The sequence below is a fragment of the Penaeus monodon genome, chromosome 33, assembly GCF_015228065.2.
Source record: "Penaeus monodon isolate SGIC_2016 chromosome 33, NSTDA_Pmon_1, whole genome shotgun sequence".
Lineage (NCBI taxonomy): Eukaryota > Metazoa > Arthropoda > Malacostraca > Decapoda > Penaeidae > Penaeus > Penaeus monodon.
The window spans coordinates 9,260,785-9,262,031 of record NC_051418.1 but is presented as its reverse complement, the minus strand read 5'-3'; the positions used below and the strand labels follow the sequence as shown (position 1 = coordinate 9,262,031).

The window sequence follows — 1,247 nt, the reverse complement described above, 5'->3', positions numbered from 1 at the left end:
CCAAAAGCTTCGTATTAAATTCTATGGTGCATTCTGTTTTCTTATCATTAGTATTTGGCCGTTTTTGTGAGTGTCAGTTGGGTAAATTTGGGTTGCTTATTTCATATTTATGGGCGTATATGGTATATGATCCTTCTGAAAAGAAACGCCATGCCGTTCTAAGCCTTGTTAATGAAACGTGTTATGTGAATGATGCAGAAAAAAACATATGATTTATCATTCTAACTGATCTTTTATCTATGAAGTTATTTTATCATATGGCATGTTTCTTCTTTTCTGTAGCGTTTGTTAGTGTATATAAACATTATCGAGTGTGTGTATGAATGTATGAATGTGTATTTGCTAGTTTAGGACTCTTTCTATCAAAATGTATAATGTTCTCCCTGTTACCATTTCTTATATATAACTCTTCACCAATTTTCTGACCAGAAAAAAGAAAAAGCTTCTAAGAAAGAAAAAAAAAAGAAATGCTATAAAATATACTGTTTATCTTATTTTTTTCGCACTTATTGCGAACACCGACTAGAGTGATGCACACGTTCATGCCTTCCGGACTTCTTAACACAAAACGGGGTTCTGAGAAAAGCACTTACTCTCGAGCATCCTCTTGAAGGGCGACAGGGGAGGACAGAACACGTCAAACGCAAGCATGCCGAAGACAGTGCAGTCCAGTTCTGTTGGATTGGCGCCCATCATGAAGGGCTTCTCGCCTTGTGGGAATAATCATCAAGAAAAGAGGTTAAGTGCTTGTAGAATGTTTCTTGTAATGATTTCGTGATCCCCCCCCCCACCCCATTCCTGGCTACTTTCAACGTTTCATTTCTGTTCCTATGTATTTAATGTGATAGATCCTCCCCCATGATTCACCGTGACTGATTCTCATACACATTTTTTTCCCATCCTAATACCGAAAATTTCAGTCATCAATAACTCAATAATAACACTTCGAATATGAGAAACGTTTACAAACACTGATAAAACGAAAACAAAACGTACCAAGCCAAGCCGACAGTGACTGAAGACTTTTCCTCCCCATCTCTTCTATATCCCTGTAGCTGTGTCGCCCAATACCTTGCGTCTTAGCGGCCTCTAAATACCTCTTAAAGTACATGGCCAATACGGGTCGGTAAAACCAAGGGATGGACGCGTTCAATGCCAAGTGGCGACCGCGCTCCTGGCCATAGCGATAGACACCAAGACACCTGGAGGGGGTTACGTCAGAAGTGAAGCGGAAAAACAAATGTGTG

General features: G+C 39.8%; 1 protein-coding gene across 1 annotated transcript in view; it reads right to left on the bottom strand.

Moving 5' to 3' along the window:
* The window catches only part of LOC119593985 (failed axon connections homolog), a gene marked incomplete in the record, with an annotated part of 6,487 nt that overhangs the window by 939 nt on the left and 4,301 nt on the right, over positions 1-1,247 (bottom strand). The window contains 2 exon segments of the mRNA XM_037943009.1: positions 594-710; positions 997-1,202. Coding sequence (XP_037798937.1) covers positions 594-710; positions 997-1,202 — 323 coding nt within the window.